This window comes from Apis laboriosa, unplaced genomic scaffold (assembly GCF_014066325.1).
Source record: "Apis laboriosa isolate Shangri-la unplaced genomic scaffold, ASM1406632v1 scaffold4_cov146, whole genome shotgun sequence".
NCBI lineage: Eukaryota > Metazoa > Arthropoda > Insecta > Hymenoptera > Apidae > Apis > Apis laboriosa.
Window position 1 is genome coordinate 4,230,324 of NW_025223501.1, and position 26,698 is coordinate 4,257,021.

Genomic DNA, 26,698 nt, shown 5'->3' on the forward strand with positions numbered 1-26,698 from the left:
TAATCGTTCAACCAGGTGACAAGGAAACTCGTCTTGGTTTATTGTTATATTATAAACCGGGATAAACCGTTTCGATTTATTATTATTATTATTATTATTATTATTATTATTATATCACTTTCGCGAATTTCTTTCTCCCTCTTTATTTGTTTTTTTTTTCTTTCTTTCTTTTTTTTGTCGATCGTTGGTTTGGACGAGCACTGATAAAAGAACGGAAAGGAGGGGGGGTTCGTTAGAGGGGGTGGAGGGGTGGGAATTATTGGCGAACAACACACGAGGGAAACGCACACGGGGGGGCCCCACGAAGAACACACCTCGAGATTTGTCAACCTCGCTCGGTGCAGGCGATCGTCAGACTAAAGTCGTCGTTCCACTGGAAACCGAGTACGTGCATGGCTTTCTTATCCCTCCTGTTAGCTCGAAATCCATTCCTTCTCTCTCCTGCTCGCTCGGTCAGCCGCAACCTCTCTGTCCCTCCAACGACCGTTTCGCTCGCTCTCCCTCTCTCCACAGCTCTATCACCGGGTCCAGAATGGAGGGGAGGCCGAGTCCAAGGATATTCAGGAGCCGTGGAAAAATATATTTTGGTGTCCACTTTGGATGGGACACCGATTTTCGAAATTTTCGAAAGCCTCGAGTCAAAATTCTCTTTTTTCTTTCTTCTTTTTTCTTTTTTTTTTTTTCGTGTAGAAGAGAAATCGATGGATGACAATTGTCGAATTTCTCGTCGATCGCTCTTCGACAATGCTTCGAGGATATTATTTTCTTTGGAAATAAAAATTTAATACATCGAAAGGAATTTATCCGCGTTCCTCGAATTAAGTTTCTTTTAAAAAGAAAAGAAATCGTCGAAGTGAAAAGAAATTTGAAAATACTGGCGATGATTAATCATCATCAGAGGAGGAGATAAAATTATTAAATTTCCTTTTAAACTTTCATCATAAGTGATAAATATCGGCGAACGATGCATCGATTCCTCGCGCGTTAACAATATTACCTTCTCAACGAACGAGAGAGAGAGAGACGAGTAGATCGATGTATCTCGCTTGTGGCACCCTGTAATTTGTACACATGCGAAAACCGTTTCTCAAATAACCATCAAGTGTAATTTTGGTATTGTTGTTGGTATTCTACACTCCAATCCACCTCTATTTGGAAACTTTTTGTATAAAACTGCTTCGAGGAATTTATGTTAATGGAAGTATAGATTAATCTGAAAGATATTAACGAAATCGATAATTAGATCACGTGGGCGTGGTCCACAAGTAATCTTTTCTTTTATTCGTCACAGAAATTCGAATGTTTTGACCTTGATATTAATGTTCCATCGAATTTTACGTTTTAAGGTAACCGGATCTGCCTCTTGTTCATACGTAATATAATTCTAGTGTAATCTACATCACTTATTCCTTAAAGTATTAATTTGCATGGTTTATTACTCCAGGATTTCTTTTTTTTTTTTTTTGTTATCTATTACGTCAATAATAAAGTTGACTTTAAACTATCATAAACTATTATACTATTAAACTATTATTAAACTATATTTAATAGGTCTTTGATCGATCGATATCTCTTTCTTCATCCTTAATGTTATTGATTTCTATTGATAATTTACAAACGACAATGAATACATCCAAATATTAAAGAGAAATATTTTTTCTCAACCTCAAGGGTCGCTTTCATCCCCCCAGATCAATTCAAATTCCCTTGACGATCCATTATATCCTTTCAACTGATTAACACAATGGATATTTTCAAATTGTCACTGCACGCCCAATTCGCTCGCACGTTTCTTCGACTCTTGTCGAGATTAGTAGCTCTAAACGCACACAATCGCGTTTGATCGATCGATCCAGAGAGCACAAAGGTTTTGAAACGAAAAAAAAAAAAAAAAAAAAAATTCGATCGCACGGCATTGAGATAGCTGTTTGGAATTCGTACTATTCCCTGGGCTGGATAGCGAGCGCGACGCGAATAAAACAGAAAATAGAACAGACAGGAAGGCGGAGAGAAAGAGAGTGCCGCAACGAGAGCTAAGAATCAGCTGAGAAAAGTGCGAGGGAAAAGTGAGCTGGATGGCCTTCGCGACAATTCACTCGTTTTACCTCTTGTTTCGCCGTTCGAATTCGCCTCTATCGGCGAAACCGATCGGCTTTCCGTCAATTCTGCTCGATCGATTGAAAAGGTATCGGCCATTTTTTTTTTTCGGCCGTAATAAATTATCCTTCCAATTCGTGAACATCGACCCCCTCGATTATTCTTTTTTCTCGCGGATGAGGTTTTGAATTTTTTGAAAATGGAAAAATGTTAAACAGATATCGTATCAAAAACATCTATCGATACTATTAATATTTTGCAAAGGGAATATTGCAGATATAGGAAAGATATCTGGAATCGAGACGATTATTATAATAATGAAACGTGATTGATGAAAGGTCAGTAGAAGGAAAACTAGTCCATTTTAATGTTAAATCGTAAATTGGCATAAATCTTCGCGAGATAATGAAATTTATGAATCCCCGATCGAGGAAGTGAAAGGTTTTACAGAATTAGAAACAGATATCTTTCGTAATTGATCAACAGATGCTACAGATTTATTAGGATCGAAAAGATCACGGGGTAAATGCCGATTCGGTGCCGAGTCGAGTTGTCTCGATCGAGAAGAAGCTCACAAAGAAGAAAAAAATAATAATAATTTAATAATAATCAGAATACCAAACTCACAATTACAAAAATTATTCTCGTCTTCAGGAAGAAAAAAACAAAAATAACAATTCATAATTTGAGCTTCTCAGAAAAAGTCACCCCCTTGTTATTTAATCAACAAGGATAAATAATTATTTAATCACAAAGAAGAAAAAAATAATAATAATTTAATAATAATCAGAATACCAAACTCACAATTACAAAAATTATTCTCCTCCTGAAAGAAACAAAAATAACAACTCATAATTTGAGCTTCTCAAAAAAAGTCACCCTTTGTTATTTAATCAACAAGAATAAATAATTATTTAATCACAAAGAAGAAAAAAATAATAATAATTTAATAATAATCAGAATACCAAACTCACAATTACAATTAAAATTATATTAAATATATTAAATAATTATATTATATTAAATATTAAATATAATATAATTAAATATAATTATAATTAATTAAATATTAATATATTAAATAAAAAATTATTCTCCTCTTGAAAGAAACAAAAATAACAATTCATAATTTGAGCTTCTCAAAAAAAATCACCCCCTTATTTTTTAATCAACGATTTATTTCACGAGCTGTGCCATTTGTTGTATTATTTCAGGATCGTCGACTTTCCTCGACATCTGTCGACACCGTGATCCGTGATTAAGACGATGAAGCGTAATTAAAATATCGAGTGGCGTGTCCGTGGCGTTAAATGTTGGACAAAGTCGATTAATGTCTCCGCGGCTGGAAAAAAAGAATCCTATCCCGGCGGCTGTGACAGAAATGCGGTGTTCTCGCGTACAACGATCGTGTTAAAGCTGGCAACTTGCGGAGAAAGGCGGCCACCCACCGGCTTACACAACTCTTTGCTCCAGTTATTAGTATGTGTATCTTTTGCGGGTCGACCCAAGTTGACGAGCGACAATATCGTCTTTGGCGTACTTGAAGCGATCCTTTCGCTCGAGGGAGACAAGATCATCATTATTTTTTATCATCGAAAATGAAATTAATTAGATAGAAATTTCAATGTCCAAATCAATGGTGATTATCCTTCGAATTATATATATATATATATATCCTCATTTCGCGATAACAAGAGGGGAAATTAAGCAATCGAGAGTAAATTAATTCTGATCTCTAATTGCAATTGAATTATCAAAATTGGTGGAGCCGATGATGGGATCGAAATTTCAATCCCGTCAAAGCGATTGATTAACGATCGCCATTGCGGCCGATGAAAGTGTTATCATTTCATAATGCCACAGTGACAGAGACCTAACCATTGTTAGGCCGGCCTATCTACGTGCTACCAGACTACTGAGTGGCACAACAATACCGGCCAGCCATGGTCCCCGCATAACATTAACGCCAGTCTCTGTCGTAACTTTATTATCGGCCGCGGCGTGCCTAGAAATATGCCGAGCCATAGAAAACCGATCATAATTACCACTGACACCCGCAATTTCCGTCTCAACCCTTCGCGCGCGCGAGCAAATTAATTTGCCGGGAATAAAGCGTTTTACGGGGAGGCGGGCCGATATTTTATAATTTTGCAATTTGCACCGATTTGCAGGTCAGGATTTTTAGACGGGATATTTTTTACGAGAATAATAAATTACAAGAATAACACGTGGCGTGAAAGTAGATCGACGGAGTAAATTGTCTTTTAATAACAAGTTTCTGTGATTCGCCGTTTTAATTTGTACGCTTCGTTCGTTTCTTGGTAAAAAAAAAAAAAAAATTCCAAAGTTATACTTAATATATCGTGAAAATTAGATTACAAAGATTGCAATTATGCTACGGATCTTAAAAAGAAAAAAGAAAAATTGAAATCGAAGAATTTTTAAAGTTTACTAAATTAAAAAAAAATTTAAATCGGAGAGCAACGCAAAATGTTTCGCAAAATGTTTGCGTTTTGCAACTCAATTACATCTTTGAAAACGTGCTATGAATTGAACGGAGATCGTTAAGAGAACGAAATATTATTCGCGAAATTATATTTATTTATAAATAAACGAAAGAAGAAAGAGTATGACCATGGTTTGTTTAAAGTAAAGTGCGATAGAATGATGAGTTTGAAAGGTAATTTATCCACTTTGCACGCTAATCGCTGAGCGGTTAACCTTTGATAATTATCGAACTGAAATACTTCCGTTCAGAAAAAATCTTGTAAATGTCGCCGACTCTTTTATCGCAACGTTACATCGATAATTAATGTAAATCTGGCGATTTTTATCTCGTGCAAAAACAAAATTGATTTACAATTAGCAAAACGTTGCGTTTCTCTCTTGTATCTGACAAGACAAGAATATTTAGAAAAATGTGAAAGTAAATTAAAAATCAAATTTAATTAATTGATAAATTAATAATACTTTGATAAGGAAAGTGTTGAATAAAAATCCGAAAATGTTGCAAATTCAATTAATCATTATAAAATTTCCAAAATTATTCCGATATTTCGAAAGCTAAATTTATTACAATAATTTTTAATTCAAAATTACTCAATTGAATCGCATAAAAATCATTGCAAAATTTTCGACGATAATTAATCTAAAAAAATTCTAAAAAAAATTTTCAAATCGATATTTATAGATCAACATTTAAAAAAAAAAAAAAAAGAAAGAAAGAAAGATTGAAGAATGCGTGCAATCGCATCCACGGATCGATAATTTGGACTAATGCGAAGTAATCGTACACAGAACGCAATGGCGCACGTGTGGCCTATAATGTAACAGAGGCGAGCAATTTACCGATCGAGCCGAAGGAAAAGCCTTGCAAATGTCCCTTGCTCTTTTCTAATCATATTAGCATATCTAGGTGAACCATGCTCTCAAGAGTGATTGTACAGATACGCGATACCAGAGGCCATTTCCTTTTATCGTTCTCGCAGACAGAGCGACAAATGCCGCGTAACTGCCACGCGGATATATGCGACTGTCGTAAGCCTCTCCCACTCGTTTCACGCCACGTACGCGCCTCCGTTTCTCGGATCCAGCGGATCTCGTTCCTGTTTTGCAACCCTGTCGAGATCCGCCATCGATCGGACGATCGCCGTCCGTGTTGGCCAGATCAATTCCCTTGATTCGCGGACGAGCGAATCTCTGTACGATGGAAACGACTTCACTGACGATTTAAAAATATGGCGAGGGATAATTAATAAAAATTAACGAGGCTGTTCATTGATTCTTTCTGAAACTTGTTAGATGAGTTGCGATTTAGTGAATTTGTTTAATACTTTTTTTTGTCATAAAAATGAGCTGCTTGATTACTATTATTAAGATAACTTGTGTTAAAATCTTTATTGAAAATTATATAAAATTAATCGCTTAATAGATCTGCCGTGTTACGCCTCGTGTCCAAGATACACGATCTTTCAATTAAGCCCATGTTGGAAAGAGGACGATTTGCTCGCCAGATGTCGGAGGTAGAGAAATAAAGGTTCTCGTGTAGATCGAAAGGACAGGTTACATAATAAAACACATCGAGCGCAAAAAGTCAAGTTTCTCAAGTACTTTCGCGTCGAACGTTTTTCTTTCTTTTCTTTCTCTCTCTCTCTCTCTCTTCGAGTGAATCGATGAATTTTAGAGCGCGTATTTTATTACACGACACGCGCGCCCTTCGAAATTCCCACTTATCTCTCGAACGATCGCGAAATGGAGCAATTGAACACGCCGAAAATGGCGCCTCTGTTCGATTTCTGACGTAATTCGGCCCATTGATTGACACAGCATTGATACGTCGATCGTTTGCTACGTAATGTGTTACGTTAAAACGTTCGAATGATCGAAGAAAGGATTAATTAGATTAGCTATTTTGCGAATGGTATGATTTCATGATGATGTATTCAATGCAGGTTATTCAGGAAATTTACATTCTATGCGACTCCACGGAGGAAATTAATGGTTTCACGTTCTCAGGATATATGAAGTAGCGAAGAGGTAAACTGTTTATAGTAGGTAACTTAAGAAAATTCTTCTCAAATTGATTTTAATTATCATTCAATTTTTTTTAATACAATTTATTCGTATTATTGAATAGAAGTCGTCTTCAGAAATAAATCTCAGTTGACTTTTTTTTTCATAAATATGAAAAATATGTATTTATATATATATAAATCTTAAATAAATAATAAAAATTCATCTAATTGAAAAGAATTTCATCAAGCATAAAAGTCTTTTCTATTATCATAATACTTATTATCATAAAGCACGACTAATTAATGAAAACCCAGATCCAGTTACGCGGGATCGAATAGCAACAACAAAAAGAAATTCTTTCAATTAAAAATCTGGCTTTACTTGTTTAATACAACCATAACTTAGTTACAATTAATTAACTAGAATAAAATCTTTGATTTAAACAGATAAAAAAGAATAATAAAAAAAGATAGATCAAAAAAAATATTACAAAAATGATCAAAAAACGAAATAAGATAATTCAAATGAGGATAAATCGTGACTAAGATTCGGATAAAAGCGATATTTGTCACTTTTCCTCGGTCAGATTAAAGCTACAAGATTTTCAGAGAAAGCAATATTATTTGCATAAGGAGTTTGCGATATCAGCTTCAATGGACGATCGAATATTGAAATTGTGTCTCACCACGTCTATATCATTATCCAGAATCCCTTGAACCAATTATAATTCTCGATATTAATTCATTTTTTTTAATGGATAATTTTTCTTGTTTCGTTTACAAAAACAATTTTTATATTCATAAATGGAATGCCAAATATATTATTGATACTATCCTTAATGATAAAAAAATTAAAAAAAGAAATATTTTCTGAGACTGTTCGACTGAAAATAATTTTACAAGGACTTTGCCCGAGGGCCATATCGAGTCACTCGATTTACGCAATCTGGAGCACCCACGCCACTTTACGATCCCAAATCACGGTTATCAATTAATCAACACGTTTAACCCTGCTGTCATTCGACCCCCGTAGTGAACGAAATCGAAAGGACAATCCTTTCGAACAGTGTAATTAAATAGTCAACCTACTTTTCACGCTATTCGTAATTTACCAACTATTTATCTAAAGAAAAATATGCATATAATGATATTCGTTTTTTGTTGATCAATTTTCTGCATACTCAACATTTCTCTAACTACATTAAACGTATAAGAAGAAAAAGATCAAAGAATTTCTACCAATCTTGGATCATTATTCCCAGAGTACCGATAATGGCCTCATAACTTAAGATCGAAATGCATGTGTATCACCTTGTCAACTGTGTGTTACAAGAGCACAATCACTTTTCTTCACCTCTAATCGAACCTGACAAAGGAACGCAACAAAATTCTTTGCTACCATTAAGGGGAACATATTTATAATTTCACGAAGGACCGTTCTCAAGACTTTTACTTCGTGCTTCCTTTCGTCGGTAGCACGGCAACAAAATGCTCCAGTTTCGATAAAGGGGTGTTGAGCAATCGATAATGACCACAATTCAAGTTAGTGCTACCTAAGAACAATTGCAATTTTCCATTGTTTCGAACGATACAAGTAAATCAAAATAATGTCAAAATATAGGAAAAAATTATGAAAATAAAAATTGATTGTAATTAATTTTGGATAGATTGCAAATTTTGAAATAAGTAGGAAAAAAAGATACTTACTGTGTACTCAATTTTCTATCTCATAAGAAAATGGAAAATATTTATTAAGAAATAAAGTACAATCGATTTATTTCTAATATAATTTTTATATATTTAATAAAAAGTTTATTAAATTTTAAATATATTCAGTATCTTTTATTAATTGCACTATTATTTACGATAAATTATGATAAAACTTTCATGTATTTTTTTAATAAAAAAATTTATAAAATATTTATATTTATAAAATATTATTTTCTTCGCTTTAAATTTAGTCTAGCTATTTTTTATATCAACAATTACCTGTGAAATAAATGATTTTTAATTTTTTAAATAATTAGAACATAATTATATAATCGATAGAATAATAATTGTGATTAACGAATTTTATTTCTCACACTCACTTTTCCTGGAGATTTATTATTAAGAATAAATTCCAATGCATCATTTACTTTTGGCAATCCAACAGTCAATACAGATGTTGGATTAATCAAACCTTCCTCAATAAATTGTAAAACATCGTCTCCGGCTTGTCTAGTTGAACAAATATAAAATTAAAAGAACATCACATAATTTAAATTTAAATCTAATTTTTTTTAATTATGATTTAATAATTATTATTATTTCTTAATAATTTATTAAGAAATAAAATTTATGAAACATTTTAGTTTAGTAATAATTATTATACCGATATATCTCAGGCTCCTCCTTCCTAAATTCTCTTAAATTGAATCCACTAATAGTAAAACCATTCTTTGATGCATCAGAATCATTTTTTATAGTTGCTGTTGTACCAGCAATCACTATCCTCCCTTTATAATAAAAACATTGAATAAATCGTCCAATTTAAAATGATTATTATTTTTAAATTATTTCTATACCTTCGTGAGAAAAATGATGTAATATAACAGCAAAATTATCATCACGTAACAAATCTTGTATTGTTATTTCACTTTTGTAAATATTAGTAAAACTAAAAATATAACATAGTTACTACCATTGCTTTTAATTTAACTAAAATCTCACATAAGAATCAATTCTCATTAAACTTACCAACTTAATATTTTTTTTAAATGTTCGCCATTTGCATCATCAAATATTTTTTTAATATCTTTCTCTGTAGCAATTTCTTCAATTTGTTTTAATAATTTACGATCTTTATATTTAAAAGAAGCAACCACACCTTTTTCTCTAGCAAGAGCTGCTCCATCTTCAGTAGCACAAACACTAATTACCTGAATTAATAATCATCGCGAACTTATAACAAAAAGTGACTACATTAGACTTTTTATTTGATATATATACATATAAATCTCAAGTATTAAATTCTAACCTGAGTTTTAAATACATTTGTAGCAAGATCAACTGCAGCTAAACCAGTGCTACTTATACCAATATTAATAAAAATGATATCTTCTTCTAGAATGCTAACTTTATTTTCTAATGCGACTAAAGCTGTAATATAATCATCGAGTAAACCCACTACATCAACAGATTTTATCTCAGATGGTATTTTCCAGATATCCTAAAATTTTGCATTTATAATAGAATAAAATACAAATGATTAATTGAAAAAAATCTGAACAGCTTACAGTAATTTCTGCTATACATTGTTGAGCTAAACCTCCATAACGTTCCTTATTAAGAGCAATAATCTTATCCCCAATTTTATATCCTTCTTTTTCTGCTTCCTCCCCAACTTGAATCAATTTTCCAACAAACTCATAACCAAGTACCATAGGTAAAGTTGGTTTAAATGTATGTAAATTTTTTGCTAATAATGCATCTGATGCATTGAAAGCACAATAATCAACATTTACAAGGACCTATCAATGCAAAGATACATTTACTTTTTAATAAGAAATCTATCTAAGTCTAATTTATTAAAGTCTGATTTATTATTACAAAAGAAATTACTTAAATTTAAAGAATTTTAAGAAAGAATTTAAATTTAAATTTAATTTAATTTATATAATCTAATCTATCATAAAAAAATATAAGATATTTCAATAATCTTATTAAATAAAAGCATATTAAAATTAACTTTTAGAAAATTATTAAATTTTTTTATATTTTTAATTAAATCTATAATAGTTTCATATTCATTCATTAGTTTGTCTAATTCTAAGCTATATAAAAAATTATTGTGCATTTTGCTTTTATTGTTTTTTATATTAAGTTCCTCTTTATTATTTATATAAATAATATCATTGTATATGATATAAAACATATAAAAAACATTGTCTAGTTTAAAATATCAGAATTCTAATTCAATTATTAGAAAATTGATATTAGACAATTGAAAATATTTAAAAATAGAACAAAGATACTTTAAAACTTGTCATTTAAAATTGTAAATCTTTATATATTAAACTTACTTCATTTGCTTGCAATATTTTAGGAGATTCAATATTTTCTAAAATGAGTGGATCAGAGAATTTCTTCAAAACTGCAGCAGAAATTTTGCCTGGTTCTGAAGCCGGCATACTACTTTTTGCATTTTCTTTTAGGTTGGAAGACTTTTCATTTTCAATAGAACTAAAACTAACAATTCTTGAACGCATTGACGACTTTTTCAAATGATTATTACAAAAATGCGCAAAAATTCTTCTGCTTACTAATGTCGACATTTTTTTTTCAACTTAAAATTATTATTCAAAATGCAAGAATAGCACCCACACAAAACTGTACAGAACCATTTGCTGAATATGAACGCGCATGCGCAATGCTAATTTAATATCGAATTTCAAAATTTTAATATCGATGAGCCTAAAATCGAAATGAAACACTTTCATATATCGATATTTTAAATCTTTAACGAAATAATTTTAAATTTGTCGCAGTTAACTGTGGAACGTACATCGTAATATAAATTTACAATTTGTTTAAAATAGTGTTTAATAAAAAATAACGTGAAAAAAGTGTTCAGTGCAAATATGTTGTATGTGAATTATGGAATAAACACTTTAAGCTACGTTATATCAAGTTTTCAATTATTTTTAGACATCAAATTTAAAAAGGTCAGTAAAAGAAAATTTCATTTTCATTATATCGCCATTTATCAAATGCATTTACAAATGCATCAGATCTTTTTTATTGATTTTATTGATCAATATTCATTTAATTATTTAAATATCTATTTTCTATTCATTCATATTCTATTTATAACATATTTTTAAAAAATTTGTAATTTAATTCTATATATAATGTGAGGTATACAATTTTGATTATATATATTATAGTTTTGAGATTTCGTTACATTCGTACAAAATAAAAAATATATAGCAATGAAGTAACTCACCTATCGCCAAATGTATGAAATATCCAAGTCTTGATGAAATTTTCGTGACTGTTAAAGGACATGTAGACTGTTTCAGTGAAAACGTCGTAGAATCCATAGTCAAAAATCTACTATCAAATAGAAAAGAACGCAAATGAATTAAAAAAAAGTACAAATATGAAAATTTTAACTTAACATTAAATATAAATTTTAACTTAATAATTGACAAAATTTTATTCAATGATATATTATTTTATACTACTATAAAAAATATACAAAGTTATTAGCATAAAAATAATTAAAATAGGAGAAAAATTAAACTTTTGCTATGTAAAAATTTTCGCTAATTTTTATCTTAAGTTAATTTCTAAATTATCAAAATTTGATCAAATTAATGGATTTTATGAGAAATAACAGAAAAAAATAAAAATACGATGTTTCGCAATATGATGCAATCTCGATAGTTTTCATTGCAGAAAAATTAATAAAATCATAATAAATAAAAAAAATTAATGTTTATAAATATAATTGTTTCTTAAAGAAATAGTTATTAAAGTATTTCTTCACTATACCTGATAAACAAGATAAAACTTTACACAACACTTGTTTCGTTTGATTTATTCACTGAAATTAAAGCTAATTAAAAACTTTTAATTGAAAACAAATAAAAAATTTGAATATAAACTTTAACAGGAAGTACAAGTGCTAAAGAGTAGTCGCGAAACTGTTACCCCAATGATGTTCAAAGAGGGAGTGATTTAGTCGATTTTTGTTTCTTCCAACAAAGTCAAGTCTCCCCACCAAGCTTCTACTATATTTTTTTTTTCTGAACATCCCCACTAGTTTGTTATAGTTGCTTTCTCGTTGAAAAATATTTTTATTATCTAGATTTTTGAAATATAAATCTTTAATTTATCAAAAACTGTTATTGTGTTATTGATTATTTAATAAAATATTATTAAAAATATAGGAAAATCTATTGAATACATGGAAAAGGATAAAATGATAAAATACAAAATATTTGAACTTTATTTATTGAGTTAATGTATAATTGCAACTGATTCTTTTCTTTTTTTTTTTTTTTTTTGTTTTAATGATTGTTACATTATTATATTTTATAACAGAGAATTCATTATATATAAAAGACTATGAAAATTAAGTACAACATTTATGCAACGAATAAAAATGGCTATAGAAGATTCGCCTTACATTTTAATTCTGTTAATGATTAATAGAAACAAAAGAAAAGAAAAACATAATATGTTTCTATGTTAAAAAAAAAAAAAAAAAATTAAGAAAAAGAAAAATAGAACGATGGCCATTCAGGTGTCATTGATAGAAACGATGACATTTTTAAATTTAATTAAATTTATTCATTGACAAATATTAATTCATGCATTAAATAGTATGGCCAGCCGTACTCATTTCTATCACAAAAATGTTAGTTTCACTTAAAAACAAACATAATCATAGATACTACAATTTTATGACCAGATTGTTAAGAAATTATAAAGCAATGATAAGAATGACTAGTATATAATTATAAAAATAGCGAATTTACTTAATTAAACGTATCAGAGGTTAGTACAAATGAAGATTAAATAAAGTTAGATTAAGCTGTACGGATATTTCAACTATGTCTCATCTAGCAAAATAGACGAAAAAATAAAAGCAATGAAAGAAAGCAAATATATTAACATAATACGTCACGATACAGATATTTTAGTCTTAGTAGAAAAGTTTCTTAAAAACACAATTATAATGATTGTAATGTTGAATTCTTAACAACAATTTATATCTAGAATTCAACACACCTAATGACTTTTCATCTCGTAGAAACTAGTTCAGTATCAAAAAATTTCTTAACTTAAGGGCATACGCAATGCAAATAGTACGAAGCATCATTTAAATAAAATATCTTACAAAAATATTTAATTGTTAGTTGACTTTTAAAGAAAATAAAAATAAGTTCTGTGCATTAGATGAACAGAACAATGAATACATAAATTAAACCACAATCTTCAAATAAGTAAAATGAGCAATAAATATTAATCCATAACATTGATACAAAAAATGCGATGCTTTAAATTTGCGTTTGCCATTTATACAATTACTATTCTTCAAAATCTAATGATATCACTTGATCAGAACCTTAGTACCAATCGTTTTCAATTAAAAAATCTACCTACGTATTACATACAATAAACAATATACGAACACTTTTGTTCCCCTTCTCAAAAAAGTCGTTCAAGATAAAATGCTAGATCTAAAGCATTTTTCGTTGGTAGCATAGTTGGAATATAAGAACACATACGTTGACATAATTCATCTATAAATTTGTTTGTTTTTTTTTTGTTTTTTGTTTTTTGTTTTTTTTTTTTTCTTTTTTCATTAATTCCTTACTTTAAACATATCAAACAGTATACTGTGCATTCACGTCCATAATACTGTGAATGAATTCTGTCTTAATTCTACGCAGAATATTACGATATTACTGCATTGGCATTCTATGCACTTTTGTTGTTGTTATTAGGTGTACAAGTTTAGTACAAAAGTTCGATTACAAACGTTAGAAAAAACTATTGTTATTCTTTCGTTTTTTTATCCATGTCGCTTAGAAACTGAAGTCTTAAACTATGCTCTGGAATGCTGTATGAATAATACTTCTAATTTGACATCGATGTATATCAAAAATCGTCACAAGTTTAGATATCATACATGGGCGAAAACTTCTCTTTTCATTATTGTGCAAAAATTCAGTTCGATGATTAGTAAAAATTAGAGGAAGATGTAACGTGATTTTTTTTTTTTTTTTATATAACGATGTTAAAAATTAGTTCTTAAATTATATCTATATATTGTGCCAATTTTACAAAGTTATTAAACGTCAATAAATTCGCAGTCAACAAATTAAAATATATCTTTCCTATGAAATTCTTGCTAAGTTAATAATATCTATGTTTATTTTCCGAAATATTCTTCCTATAAGAATCATCAAAAAATCGTATTTACCGATACTTTCATCATTATAATATATAAAAACTACTAGAATCATAACAAAAAGAATTATATCTATGAGTAAAAATGTTACAATCAGTATATAGCTATTGAAATTACGTATTTTTTTCTTTTTTTTTTTTTTTTTTCTTTTCTAATATGCATGGAAATAAGAGTTAATTTAAATGTCATAAAAATCTTGTAAATCGATTTTTGGAATATTTGAACTATTATTTAATGATTTATAAATATTTTGCAAGCCTTATGTATATAAAATTGCATTATTTTTTCTCTTTTTCCTTACTATAAAATCTGCGAAGAATTGATCAAATACAAAAAATACAGAAAATCACAAAAGAAAGCTAACTTTTCATTTCATTCAATTAATTTTTTAACGCAATTTAAATTAAAGACTAGTTAAACTTAAATTCTGTTTAAAGAATCGATTGCCTCACCATTTGCAGCTAATTTACATTTTTTTTGTGGATGATTGTAAATGGTCTGCAGAGGTATATGAAGCAATTCCACGATTTCAATAAAATTAGGCTCTGCAACAAAGAAATGAACATTTTAGAATATTTAATATTATAATCAATAGATAAATATATATTTTTTTCATATTTCATATGTTTCATATATTCATATATTTTACATAATCAACATAATTAAATTTGAATCAGTCAAAGTAAAAAATAAAAAAAGACAAATAAATGATTTTTGAAATTAATTTATCTCAAATATATCATTAATAAGATTATTGTAGGCATAATATTTTTCCAGAAATGAATATTTAATGCTTAATTTAAAACATAAGACTTAAAATTTGATTAAAGCTTATTAACATTAGGAAAACTTTGAACTGCTATAACTTCGAAAATAGTAGATTCCGTTCACTAAGTGAGGAATCATTAGAAGCGCGAAACCTTTCTCTTTAAACGAACGATTTTTCATTTATCCCGATATGACTTCAGATTTCGTCATATAAAAAAAAAAAAATAATATTTAATCATTTATTATTTTCGTCTTTGTCGTTCACTCGAATCTTTCACTTGCACCTCGTTTTATTAACTTACTCCAAATTTCAAATAAATAATAAATGCGATTTCTAAAAGTGTATAAACTTCCAAGAAAAAATATACATCACAAACTCATTCATTAATATCTCTATTACTTTTAAATGAAATATCAAGATAAAAAAAAAAATAATTTTAATAGCATTTTCTCTATTTCTTGATAAATTTTAATGACAAAATTTTTACTTTTCTTACGTTTTTTATATAAAAAATCTGAATTTTATTTATGATTAATTGTATTTTAAAGTATATAGAGATAATTTAACATATATTTTACATATTATATGTTTATATTATATATTATATATTATATATCATATGTTTTATAAATAATATATTTTAATATAATATATTTTGCATATACAATTTGCAATTTAATAATTATTTATATATAATATTGTGTACTTACCATTTTCTGCTGTGATATATCCATGTCTAATTAAAAAGTCAAGAGCAACTGGAACTGATGTTGTTTTAAAATGCGAAGAGAGTATCCTTTCTATACATTCATTAACTGGAAGCAATTCAAAATTCTCAACCTCTCCATCATTGTTACTTGGTACAAAATCTGGTGGCAGTTCAAGGTCATATACAAACTCTGTATTGGGAAACAGACCCCTTTCACTTTCAAAAAACAGAGATACACAACCAACACTTTTTAATTTTGCAATAAGATTATTCGGAATACTGGCTTCTTCTCCAGCTTCTTTTATAGCAGTTTCATTAATACCAAATCCCACACTCAATCCACCGCTCACCATATTATCCCAATATCCAGGCCAAGTTTGCTTATTTGGGCTACGTTTTTGTAACCATATTGATAAACCTTTTACAGGATCCATAACATATCCATTAATATCTACTCCATATTTACGAATCCCAAATAAGCCTATAATAAATAAATAGTAATATTTTTGGAATAAGTAAAAATATTAAGAAAATTATATACATATTATTATACATACATGTAGCAGATCGATCCATTTTAAATAATGGTGGAGTATTGAATTCTGCCCGTACGTCATAACATTCTTCTCTCCATCCTCTTAATGTTATGAATTTTCCACCTGCACGCCATTCTTTTAAAACTTCTTCAACTCGAGCACTTCTTTCTGCATAGTCTCTGAATGCTGGATTTAGTTGTACATATTCAGGATGCACTTGAAATACCTTCAAGGCAATATTTAAAATAAATATTAAAATTCTATAAATTATTATGTAATTCAATATATAAATACCTGTGGATAATTTAATAATTCTTTCATTACATCTGGACGTACAAGGCCAACTTGTTGACCATCAACAACAAATGCTCTGCATTCCCCTGCATGAAAACCTAAGGAGCATTATGAATATCCAAATATTATTATTTATTGATACATTATCATAAAACTTAAGAAATATATAAAATCTATTTATATATATTATAAAATGCAAATAATATAAGAAAAATAAAATATAAAATAAATTTTATATTTAATTTAATAAGAAGATAATTTAATAAGAATTATATATTTTTATTATTATAAAAATATAACATATTATAACATTAATTACATTACATTTAAATCTAAAAAAAGAAAATACCAAAAATTTTTATTATTAAAGATTTGATTTATATTTATATTTATATTTAAACTTATATAACAAAACATTATTATATCTCTAGATTATCGGATATAGATAATACGAATTCTTATTCGTTGATAAATATATGTATATATGTATATGTAACAAGAATTTATTCAAAATATTTATTATCAAAAAAATGGGAAAAATTTTACAAATAATAAGAAAAATAATAGACGCGATAAATTTTGTGAATATTATTTATGTTTCCAAAAAATATAGACAGAGTTTTTGTTAATCCATTGAAAATATGAGAAAGAATACACAACAAACTCGAAATCAATATCTTAGTAGACAGGAAAGCCATACGTTTCTATGTCCTAATCATTAGAAAATTAATTTATTGACGTAAAAAAAAAAATCAGACATGTTTAAATATTGATAATGCAACTTACCTGACAGGTAGAAGCAATTAAATTTGTTAGCAAGTTTCAATAAACGTGACATAGGTTTCTTATCACTATCCGTCATGATATTTCGCTATCGTTAACCAACTGTGACAAAAAATTCTGGCATAGAATATATTATTTTAGATAGGAACTTCACTTTAGAATTTCTTCACCGTAAGAAATGGAATCTGGACTGAAATAATTATATATGATTGGTTCGTATCTTGTTTCGTGTACTTTTCATAGATTTAGAGATAAGATAAATAAAATTTATTTCTTATATTATACAACACAGATTTCCTTTTTTATTGTGACGGAAAATAATCATTGACAACATTAATAATTTATGATTGTCTTCATTTATAGAAAGTAAAAAGATCCAATTTTGTTTTTATTAAATATTGTATACTTTTTTTTTTAATGAAATCTTAAATATGTAATATTTTAAAAATTAAAACAACGTTATTTATGATAAATCTGATAATAACATCGTTATAATAAAGTAATTTTTATAATACAAAAGAGAAATTATTACATGCAGTTTTTGTAATATATAATAAATTGTTTACAAAAACAAAAAGAATGTTTAATGTTTTGTTTTAATAATATTTAAAAACATTAAGAAAGTTTATCATTTAAGCATTATGTTTCAAATATGTTCCTATATTCCCAATAGATAGCGCTAAGGATACATAGAATATACTGTTTACAATAAGAGTTTTAAATTTATACATTCGACAAATTTAAGTTAAAAAATGAAAGTAAAAAAAGCTATAAAAGCGTCATCATCTTCCGAATCCGATTCGGAATATAATTCATCAGACGAAGAAGTAAATACTATTTATATTCCAAAATATTTAATATAATTTTTTTCTAACCTATATTTTTTCACGTGTACAGTTGAGGCAAGCGTTTGCAGAAGGTTTATTAAAACCTGGTCTAAATGTAGTAATTGAAAAAAATAAAAAAACACCAAAAAATTGCGTTGTAAGTATAATATAATTAGATCTATGAATACAAAAAAATAATGAGAGGATCATAATTGGGATCATTTTTAGTCTCTTATGAAAAAGAAGCTAGAAGAAATTAAATTGAATTTACCATGGATTGAAAGATTAGACTTGATCAATGCACCAGCACCTTTAGCGCCAGAATTGGCATTGCAAATGCAAGAACAGGAAGACAGACGTGCAAAGCAATTGAAAGGGAATAAAAAATTACCTCAATATGATCCAGCAGATGATCCGGTTCTAAATGATTTTCGTAGAGAAACAATGTTTCATAGACAAGCACAGGCTGCTGTTATGGAGGGTATTGCCCGATTAAAAAAACTTGGTATTCCAACAACCAGGCCAGATGATTATTTTGCTGAAATGGCAAAATCAGATGCTCATATGCATAAGGTCAGAGAAAACCTAATGAAACAACAGACAATAGCGCAAAGATCAGAAAAGGTTAGGCAATTGAGACAACAAAGGAAAATAGGAAAACAAATGCAAATAGAAGCAACTTTAAAAAAACATGCAGAAAAGAGAAAATTATTAGAAGAGGTCAAAAAGTACCGTAAGGGTGTAAGAAAAGATCTTGATTTCTTAGAAGATAAACAGAAACCTCAAGGCAAAACAGTGGATCAAAAAGCAGCAGCAAAACGTAAAATGAGGGATGCCAAATTTGGTTTTGGTGGTAAAAAAAGAGGTAGCAAAAAAAACACAAGGGCAAGTTCCGCAGATGTGTCAGAATATAAAAGACCTTCACTACCAGGAAAAGATTTGAAGAAGAAAAAAGGAAAATCGAAACAGAGATTAGGAAAAAGTCGTAGGATACAGATGAAAGCAAAGAAAAAACGTTAATAGCGATAAATTAATTGACAAAGTATTTTATATAATTAAATGATGTTTACTTGTAAAATAAATATTTTATGTAATCTTGATATTTTTCGTTATTATTTCTTACTTTTTATCGAAATATTTTCGGAATCTCGTTTGATAGACAATGAACAATTGCAAACTGGATTCGACAAAAGAATTTTTGTCACATATGTAACTACGTTCAAATGCATCTAACGTGAAAGTATTCAAACGTATGCAAAGATGGGATTGCGTAAAGATATATAGAACAAGAAAAATCTTTTTTTCTTTCTCAAGCATTTAGATAACATTTCGTATTCAAATGAAGTTTGAAACGTCATAGATATGATATTCTCGAACTTACAATGCATTTTCTATGCGTTGTAATATTTTCTCTTTATTGGAAAAATTGGCACGTTGGAAAAATTATCATCGATGTTAATAATTCAATGCATTTAATATTGATTGAAATTTTACAATGGAACATCATTGTTAAAAGATTGGCAAAATTTCCATAACAGAAAATGAAAGAAATTAAATTTTATCGCGCATATATTATATTATAAGTATAGAACAAAATAACTAAACAAAACAAAGGGAACAAAGTAATATATAAAAGAACGATAGGAAGTTACATGATGGATAACTTAATCTACAAAGTGACTCTCCAATATTTGTTCGATCCATTCAATACATTAAAGCCCCATTAAATTATGAAAAATCGAGATATGGGCAAATGATAATAGCACGAGCACGTGGATCAGAATAATCTCTCCATAGTATCGATACCGGCAGAATATTTAACATGTGTCGTCCATTAGACAATCCACTGTATCTACAGAGCTTGTAACATGCATAGGAATGCGATTACACCGCATATTACATGCGCAGCCACGTTTGCATTCGCGTAGATATGTATATACACATAACCCCTTTCCTTCACCAATCGTCCCTTGATTCTCCATTACATAATATTAATTATGATTTATTTTGATAAAAAATTAAAATATTTTAAAATTACACAATTTTTTTCACTGTGTAAGAACATTTCAAACTTTATGGATGAAAATATGAATGAAAATTTATCATATCTCATTTTTATCGAAGATAAAAAAAGATTATACGAATATAGATCTTTAGAATCTATTTATTAAATCTTTAATATTACAAAAAATCAATTGGAATTACTTGGAAAAAAATATATTATAAACGATCATCTTAAAAATGGATCATTGAGAAAAAATTAGAGATTAGCAATATGTACTCGTGATTGAATTTCCCATATTAATTTGGCGAATAGAAATACCAGCGATCGTGTCGCATGCATAAGGCCAGACCATTTGTGTGCAGTCGCGCGAACGTGGCCGTGTATATTTTTTACAATAGCCCCGGGTTATTGTATTTAAATCCAGAAGCACTCTCGCGTTGTATTCTCCGCTCTGTCTGACGCAGACACGAGATCTAAAATAGATCACCCGTGTAATGTGTTTTTTGTCGCATTCATATGAAAAAAAGAATTGAATTTTCCCTTCACTTCCCTTCACGGTTTCTCTCAGGAAATCATTATCATTGAAAAAAATTACATTTTTTTTTTAAGAGTTAATACCTCTAACGAGCTACTTGTCTCGTATCTTCTGACCTCGTTAAAACTTCCCTTATTCGTCTTGATGCTACGAAAACTCGTAAAATAGCGAAATTATTTTAGGTTATTGCAGATTATGCTTGCAATAATTGTTGAAACCATTTAATATGAATCTATTGAATTAATATTTTGAATTTACCTGATAGTTTAATGTTTGAAAATAAAATAGAATGTACGATGAAAAATTACATATTAAAAATTAGGCAAAAAATACTTTAGCAACCAATATTTTTATAATCAACTATAAATCATGACAAAAACAATAACTTTTTATATTTTGTATTTTAATGGTACAACAAAGAAATGATAAAATATTAATCTAAACTAAATATTTCAAAAAAAAAATAATATACCATACGGTTTACACGATCAAGAAATTCATAGCAAGAGCACAGCCAGTAGTATATGAATTTATCGAATAAATTCGAGAGGTTTTCCCGTGTATGGGACCACACACGTGATTCCGTGGCTCGAGGACGGAAATATGGACAGGTATCTCGCGCAGATATTTGTATTGATGACAACCGCGGCGTGACATGTATCCTCCGTCGGTCGCTAATGGGTGAAATTTGTTTCGCCATTGCCTTCGGGCAATTTTACCCGATTTCAAATTTCACCGAATTCATGTACCTTTCCCCTCCCGTATACGACCCACCATGGTGTTTCGTGTTCACGGAAACCTGACAAGACGATAAAATATCCATCTCAATTATTTAGACCCGTTTCGTGGAAAATTCGGATCGGTATTAATCGATGAAGCGCATTGGTAAATTGATGCAAATTTTCTTTCGCCAATGCTAAGTAATAAGCGATATCACAGAAATCATAGGTTATCGTTGGATCTTTTAATGGAAATGTGCAAGTGGAGAGATTATTTTTGCGAAAGTAGAAATTTCTTTAATTTCAGGTATATCATCGTGATCAACATCTTGGAATCGTTGAACGGTCAAAAGAATAGGCGGTTCTTTTTATTTTTCAAACAGAATTTTTAAATTTATTTAAAATCGGCCATTTTGGGATAATAAAGTGGGTTAAATCTAGAATCTCTCGTAAAGTCGTAGTGTGCACGAACGGTACGGATCCGTTTGCAACTCGAGAAATAGAAGACGAATGTCGATAAGTCAGAAACGGTATAACGAAATCGAAACCCCCCGTGGATTTTAGCATAAAAATAGTACGACGTCCGATGTATTCGGTGCGTTGAAGGATATAAAACATTTTTCAGATATCTCCGCTCGACATGATAGACTTTATCCGACTGGTAACGAAAACCATTTCGAAAATGGATTTGGCAAAGCCTTTTAGGATTGAACGAAAAAAAAAAAAAAAAAAAAAGAAAATAAAAAAAAAAAAGAAAAAGTAGACAAGAATTCTCCACGATACATATATTAAACAGAGAAATTTTTATGAATACTTTAAGTAAATTTTCATGTTCCTTTTCTCTTTCTATCTTTTTTTTTTTTCTTTAAATTCTCTTCTATCTCTCTTCTCTCTTTCACAAAATTATGAAACGTATAACTATGTTCTTGAAATGTTTCAAATGGAAGTTGTTACCAGGTTACTTTGTAATCCAACGAACTTGTCACAACTCCTCGGTTGTAACGTTGATTAAAAGTTAGATTACACAAAGTTATTCCATTTCTTGAATTTTTAACTTTATTCCGAACGTCGTTAACAATCGTTTTAAACGCATTTCGGAAAAATGACGATAGAGAGTTCGACTCGATCGATAAAGATACAATAATTTCGATCGTACATGATCGAATCAATCTCTATCTGATTATTAATTAAATAATTCGAACGTATTTCTTCAAATCAAAAATCAAAATTTCGAAGTTTCTTTCATCATATTCACTTTCCTCGCGCATACCTTTTCAAATTTTCAGAATCCAAATTATCCACTACGTTCATACCTTTCTCATCAACTTCCTCCTTCCTTCACTTTTTCACTTCAAACACCAAAATTTCAAAGTTTCGTTACCTTTTTCACTAACCCACCTCGGTTACCTATTTCTTCAAACATAATTTTCGAAATCCAAATCAAAGTGGAAAATTTCAAAGTTTCGATATTTCTTTACCTATCTTTTTCAAGTACCTACCCTCACTTTGCTTCCCCTTTTCGTCAAACGATTTTTCCCGGAAGCGTAAAACGATGCTCACGTCGGCACGTGGCCGTGTTAGGGCCGGATCGAATAATACACTCGTCCATAGACGAGATAGTTAGCCGTTGGTTACTTCTACCCCCGTTGTGTTCCATAAAGCTCACGGTAAATCGACTGTGAGCGGGTGCGGAGCAGCCAACGTCGCTCTCTCCCGTGTTCCACGTACGTAGCTTGGGGTGGTGGTAGCACGAAAGAGGAGGGGGGGGGAGGATGGGAAACCATTATTGAAATGCAGTAAATGGCCGTGAGTTTCAATTGCCCCTGGGTGCTTCGAGCGTGCCGTAGGAAAGAGAGGCGTCTACCCCTCCCTATCCGCGTCCCTCAACCCCTGCGCCAGGCCGCGAAACCACCCTTCCACGGATGGGAGGGAATTACGAGAATTCGCAATGATTCCGCTCGCTGTCGGCGCACGAAAACACACGGGGAGAATCGGGTGATCGGCCTACGGGCTGCCTCGTGTTCGACGGCCTATTATCCTCGGTCTAATGCTTTTCCCCAAGATGCTATGGATTTTTTTCTTTTCTTTCCTTTTCGAACTGCGATTCGGCGTCGAGTTTTCGTGACGGTCGGTGCTTTTCTTCCTTTTTTCGATTTCTGTTTTAATTTACGTTCTTTTCATACTGTTTTTTTTTTTTTATTTTGGTTTTTATTATTATTCGAGAATGAGCATCGATTGATTATCTTTTTCATGAGTTATTTTTTTTTGTTTTTCTTTTTAAGCATTATGCATTTTCGATATCACTTTGATGCACGCATCCGATATGAGGGTAAAAAAGGAACATTATATCGATTTGTGATTCGATATTTGCATTTTCGATAGCATAGCGGGGGTAGATGTTTTTGAAAGCGTCTTGATTGAAGAATTTTTAATTTCTTTGTTTTTTTCGGAAGTTTTTTTAAAACTCGAATCGAATTTTAATTACATATTGAAACTATAATAACTTTTGTAATCTTTCGTATTTATCCGAATTTTTCGTTTGTTTTATACAAAATTTCCAACGAAAAATATTTATTTGACGTTTTTTTTTTTTTTTTTTTTTTTTTCGATGAAAAAGTAAACCAGCAGCGGAAGATACTATTCAATCATTGGCGCGAATAACATGTGATCAATTTCCCAGAATAATTACTGTTTGCAGTTATTACGCATCGTGCGGCGCGTAACATGACACGCAGTATTATTTGAACAACGTGACCGTTATAATAGATAAACAAAGCGCAACGTTTAACCCTTTCGCCGTGGATGAGATATCTCGCGAACAACGTCGTTCCTGCTAATAAAATTTCCAGCGAAAAATTAAATCTTCTCTATAAACGTTTAAATAATAATAAACAAATAAATTTCTTATAATTCTTTTTTTTTTTACGATTTTAAATAAAACAAGGTTGTTATACGTAATAATAATATATTATTCTTTCTGTTACAGAATAAACAAAACGAAATAGATTGCCAAGCATTTGACCTGATCTAACCTCGTAGAAAGGATTTCGTGTGACATCGCCTCTCGAGATATCTGGCCCATAGTGCCAAAAGGATTAATCGTCTCGACGTTCCTCGGATAAAGGTTAGTTCAACTTTAACCTTTATATGCATGATATTTTGACAACATCTATATTTTCTCACGTGACATTATGATATTTATTAGACAGCGTGTTGAAATGTGTCTTCAATATTGAATGTATCGATGACTAGGAAATTATTTATAATTTTGTGTAAACAAATTATTTTTTATTTTTATACTTCATTGATGACCGTGTTAAAATTCTTTAGAAATTATTTATTATCCTTATATTTACTTCGCAATAATAAATTGTGATTTGTATATTTTATGATCCATAATCATTATGTAAATTCAAGAGTTATAACCGAAGGTTAAGCAATCCTTCATAGAAATGATTACGTAGTCGCAGGCTACGCGAAGCACGAATCTAATTGGTTTAATCTACGTCGACTAATTAGTTGACAGATTAAAATCACGAATGTCCAGGATCCCTGCAGATGATCCTTCATCCTCGGTTTTTCCAATTCTTAATTCAAAGTCAACAAATTCTTTCAATTGAAAAAGATAAGAATAATTATACGTTATATATTGAAAATAAGATAAGGAACAAAATAAGATAAGGAAAATAAGATAATTGAACAATATCATATTAAAATCATCCGATTCTTTTATAGATTTAAAAATTATATTTATTTACTAGAGAATACTTTTTGCATTTAGTGTTTCAATCTGGTTGCATCTTAATCGAGAAAAAGATGCGATAGTAAATTCAATGATTATTTAACGATCGAAAAACATTGAGACGTTGAAGAAATTTTTATCAAATTAATAAGACGTAGGATTTGCGTATATATAAATACTTTTTTAAGAGGAATTTTTAGGAAAAACTGAATGTTTAACATTTTCAGAAAACCCTTTTTAAAGAATAACAAGAGATTTATAGAGAATCCCTTCACATTTTTAGATCCATTCTCGAATCATCACCCAGGTTTTTATCTTCCCAAACTCGAGAAGAATATTTTAAATTACGTACAAATATTCTTGCAAAACAATTTTCCAAAAAGAACCGATTGTCAAACACATCGACGAAACTATAAATATATAATTCTATTTATTATTTCCATATCATTTTGTACACCGCTTTGGCCCACGACTGGCACGCCGCAAATACGTACGTACGAAGACCGTTGAACAGAGAGTGGGCCAATTTTAAGCTTGCCATTAAATCGACGATCAATTATCGGGTTAGGGAATGGATTTGGGGGTTGGAAAAACAGGATACTCGTCATCGATACGCGGCCACGTTCGATGGGCGCCTAGGCGGAACAAGGGCCGGTGGAGGGGAGGGGAGGGGGGGAGGGGAGAGGGCGCAAAACGCGATCGTTTAGGTAACGCAGTCAGGGAGACAAATGCGATATCGCGTCTCTCACGGCTATGGCGGAATTTCAATGGAGCAGATGATATTCACCGATTCGCAGACGTCGGTAACGAAATTGGACTGGCGTGTCACTGGCATACCAATAAGCGATACGCGGGCCGGCAAGCCCACGGCCACGCTTTATTTTCATCGCTGAATGTGACGCGACCTATTCGCGAGCAACGAATTTTATTTGTTAGGGAGCCTAGGGAGGACAGACTACGCTCCCTGAGAAAAATCTTCCGACGTTTTATCATATCGTTCCTACGCACGACCGTTGCCGTTTGATCCCAAAATCCCACACGAAGTATCGTGTTTCGTTACGTTTGTGACTTAGAAGCGAATGGGTTCTGGAGTCTCGATCGATCAGAGATAATTCTGATCCCTTGAAGGTATCGTTTTATTATATTTATTACTACATTTTCGAAATGGTGTTTCGTTCGACGGATTTTTATTATTAACGATC

The 26,698-nt window shown here is 30.3% G+C and overlaps 3 protein-coding genes across 3 annotated transcripts in view; 1 reads left to right on the plus strand and 2 right to left on the minus strand.

Annotated features, from left to right (window-relative positions):
* Positions 1-12,294, minus strand: part of LOC122716930 (serine-rich adhesin for platelets-like) — a 58,610-nt gene extending 46,316 nt beyond the window's left edge. The window contains exons 1-2 of the mRNA XM_043940447.1: positions 12,150-12,294; positions 11,599-11,708 (exon numbers count right to left, since the gene is read on the minus strand). Of these exons, the coding sequence (XP_043796382.1) occupies positions 11,599-11,660 (62 nt within the window). The 5' untranslated portion in view covers positions 11,661-11,708; positions 12,150-12,294. The remainder of the gene's footprint in view (positions 1-11,598; positions 11,709-12,149) is intronic.
* Positions 12,295-12,927: 633 nt separating this feature from the next.
* On the minus strand, positions 12,928-17,784 carry LOC122716990 (uncharacterized protein YJR142W). The gene is made up of 5 exons (XM_043940603.1): positions 17,672-17,784; positions 16,886-16,983; positions 16,613-16,817; positions 16,057-16,536; positions 12,928-15,122 (listed from the first exon to the last, which is right to left on the minus strand). The coding sequence occupies exons 1-5, from the start codon at positions 17,745-17,747 to the stop codon at positions 14,998-15,000; spliced, it is 984 nt and encodes a 327-aa protein (XP_043796538.1). The 5' UTR covers positions 17,748-17,784; the 3' UTR covers positions 12,928-14,997.
* Positions 17,785-18,374: 590 nt separating this feature from the next.
* LOC122717180 (probable rRNA-processing protein EBP2 homolog) lies at positions 18,375-19,595 on the plus strand. The gene is made up of 3 exons (XM_043941000.1): positions 18,375-18,495; positions 18,566-18,652; positions 18,724-19,595. Exons 1-3 carry the CDS (start codon positions 18,421-18,423, stop codon positions 19,513-19,515), a joined length of 954 nt encoding a protein of 317 aa, XP_043796935.1. The 5' UTR covers positions 18,375-18,420; the 3' UTR covers positions 19,516-19,595.
* The last annotated feature ends 7,103 nt before the right edge of the window (positions 19,596-26,698 follow it).